Raw genomic sequence first — 3155 nt, 5'->3', positions numbered from 1 at the left:
GAACACGAAACTCAAAATTATAAATTATTTGATACATATTATAATTGTATCATTAAAGCCTGTAGTATGAAAATATACCATGATATTTTCATGATTATAAATTAAAGTATGTTATTAATGATAAAATAAAAAGTTTTAAACTTAAACAACAATCTCGGAATATAGAACGGTGCCAATGTTTTGTAAACATACTAAAAGAATCTTATAAAATGAAACTGAAGTAGTAATTCTAATTTCTATGTATAACTTGAATTCAGTAGATTTGCAGTGTTTGAGTACAAAATCCAATTCTCGGAATTGACAATTGGCATCATTGAGAGAACTAATCCAATAACAGTCAAAAATGGAATTAATTTCCTGAAACCAAAAAGAATTAAAAAAGACTCTTTTGTATTCTTTTTTGCATGAAATTATGCAATCTTGTGAGTGCAATTTCTAGTGTTTGTTCACTCATATTAGCAAAACAAACTCTAAACCAACCAGGCTCTGAACAATGACAAGAAGATCCTGGAGAAATATTCAGCTTCACTTCACACAATATTGAATTCCAAAGTTCCAATTCACATTCTCTTGTTGGCTTATCCAATAATTGACTCAAATTCATCCAACAAAATAAACCTGCATTTCCTTTCAAACATTCAATTCCAGCACTCTTCAATCCATCAATTATCATTTCATATCTCTTTCTCAATCTCTCGCGATTCGTCTTAATGTATTTGTTCGTGAAATTCTTGTCTGACAACATGGACGCCAAGAGTTGTTGTGTCTGAGAAGAAATTAAGGTAAAACTCGACATTCTCCTAGCTGTTGTGACAACCTTATCATTGTATGAATAAATTGTCCCAACTCGAAATCCAGGTAATCCTAAGTCTTTAGAAAGGCTATACACAATGTGAACTCTCTCTGAATCCTTGTAATTTCTTGATTCAAGAATTTCAGCAATGCTAATGAATTCTGAGGAACAGAATACTGAACCAGAATAGATTTCATCTGAGACAAGATGGATGTTTTTTCGAACCGCGAATTCTAGAATTTCCTCAAGGATTGATCTTTGAATTGTTGCTCCTAAAGGATTTGAAGGGTTTGTTATAAGTATTCCTCTAACTTTGATGTTGTTGGATTTTGCTTCCTCATAGGCTGATTCTAAGGCTTGTGGTGTAACTTGGAAATTATTTGAACTGTCACAATGGACTGGAATTATTTTTACACCTGTTCTCCACCTCAAATCTCTGTCAAACCTGTAAAAATTAAATTAAAAGGAGGATCATAAGTTAATAGCATAACATAGTACCTAAGTTGTGATCAGTGAATAAAAATAGGGGAAATGTCAAAATTTGCTTCTTTACTATACGAAATCTTAAGTTTATCCTCTTTTGTACTCTCAGATCATTCATACTATTGTCGTAAACAAATTGTCTTGTATTTATCATGACTTCAACAAAGCTCCTCCGTTATACTTCAGATTGGAGCTCCGCCAGGGTCAACGATAAATACAACATGTTTGTGCTAACGACAAGGGTATAAACGACCTCAAAGTATAACACATGGTAAATTTAAGATGTTTCGTATAGTAAAGGGGTATTTTTGAACTTTTTTCGATAAATATTAGTTACTATAAATAGAACTTACCCTGGATAGTAAGGAGTTGGAACAAGCAAAGCATCACCAGGATCAGCAAGAATAAATGTTAATAACTCATTAGCAGCTGTTGCACCAGCTGTAATAACAATTCTTTCAGGATTAAATTTTGCCCTTCCACCTCTTATTTGTTCCATGAAACTAGCCATTGCTTTTCTAAAAGAAACAAGTCCATGATAATCTTGAAATAAAGCATTTTCCCTAAAGCTAGAAATTCTTCCACTTCCACAGCTAGCTTCTTCTGTTTGTTTTTCCAAGTACTCTTCCAACAAATCAAATGATACCTACTCAAAAGATAAAAGAAATAACATAAGATTAGATAATCCTAATTAATGCCTATTTTGTGGTAGTTTCTGTAATCATTTTATCTAAAAATTTAACATGTTAAAAATTGTTTAATTTTTATTTTCATAATTATATTCTCGTACGCCCGTTCGCGTGCGATTTGATTATTTTTCATAGGCCAAATACGTGAATTTTTTTAATATATATAATCAAACCTCTCTATAACAGCGTCGTTTGTTCCACTAATTTTTGGCTGTTACAATGAAATGTTGTTATATAGGACATATGTTATAACATAATATAAAAAGTTAGTTCCGAAAAACTTAGCTTTTATAATGAATGATTGTTATATATGGATGATGTTATAGAGAGGTATTCTAAGAGTTGTTTTCAAGCTTGTTCCCATGTTGAGTCCAGGAAAAACACGGCTCGAATGGCACGGCCCCTCCTCACCCCAGAATGAAAGGGGTGAGACTAGAATTTATCGTGACCTCGACAATACTATATTAAATTATGTGATCATCTCGTCTAAAAGTTTAATTAATTATATATGTATTCACCAACAATACTTACTTGATTTTCTGCCAATCCCATTTGAATAACTCCAGATGGGTTGTGAACTCCATCAAAAGGATTTTCATCATATGCTTTCCACCCTGCAAAATAAGGTGAATTTTCTCCATGTGTATCTGAGACTGCAACTTTTGAGAGCTTAACTGTTGATTTCTCAATCTCAATAGCCATTTCTTTCTTCTTCTTTTTTGAGCCTTTTCTCTAGATAGAGATCAAGAAAATATGAATATGGTTAGTTTATACTTTATACCAAAATGAGAACGTACTGTTTGAATGAAGTTTGTGTCAAATAACACCTATATATATAACCAATGATTGATTATGTAGAGTAAGCAAGATCAAAGATCACCTTTTCACAAATACAATAGTTTAAATTAAATGGCTGGTGACAACTGTTAGCTTCTGTCATCTTTTCAAACCTTCTATATTATCTCAATCTCCAAAAAGATCACACAGCAAATATGGTAGTTGAAATATGGGGTGGGTATTTTAACAAATTAGTCTTACGGTAAACGCGATTCTCTTGTACTTTGTATCAATAGGAATAGGCTTTTTAAAAGTAACATAAAATATATTCAAAAGATGTATTTGCATTATAAAAATTATTAAAAAACTATAAGCTCCAAAATGATAAATATTAATCATGTTTAAGTTTGGTT

General features: G+C 31.7%; 1 protein-coding gene across 1 annotated transcript; it reads right to left on the bottom strand.

Annotated features, from left to right (window-relative positions):
- Window positions 1–224: 224 nt before the first annotated feature.
- LOC107785978 (1-aminocyclopropane-1-carboxylate synthase 7-like) lies at window positions 225–2750 on the bottom strand. The gene is made up of 3 exons (XM_016607414.2): window positions 2497–2750; window positions 1630–1922; window positions 225–1238 (listed from the first exon to the last, which is right to left on the bottom strand). The coding sequence occupies exons 1-3, from the start codon at window positions 2665–2667 to the stop codon at window positions 374–376; spliced, it is 1329 nt and encodes a 442-aa protein (XP_016462900.2). The 5' UTR covers window positions 2668–2750; the 3' UTR covers window positions 225–373.
- Window positions 2751–3155: the final 405 nt, after the last annotated feature.

Source organism: Nicotiana tabacum, chromosome 21 (assembly GCF_000715075.1).
Source record: "Nicotiana tabacum cultivar K326 chromosome 21, ASM71507v2, whole genome shotgun sequence".
Lineage (NCBI taxonomy): Eukaryota > Viridiplantae > Streptophyta > Magnoliopsida > Solanales > Solanaceae > Nicotiana > Nicotiana tabacum.
Note: the sequence above shows the minus strand (reverse complement) of the source record. Positions and strands in the feature narration are given on the sequence as shown.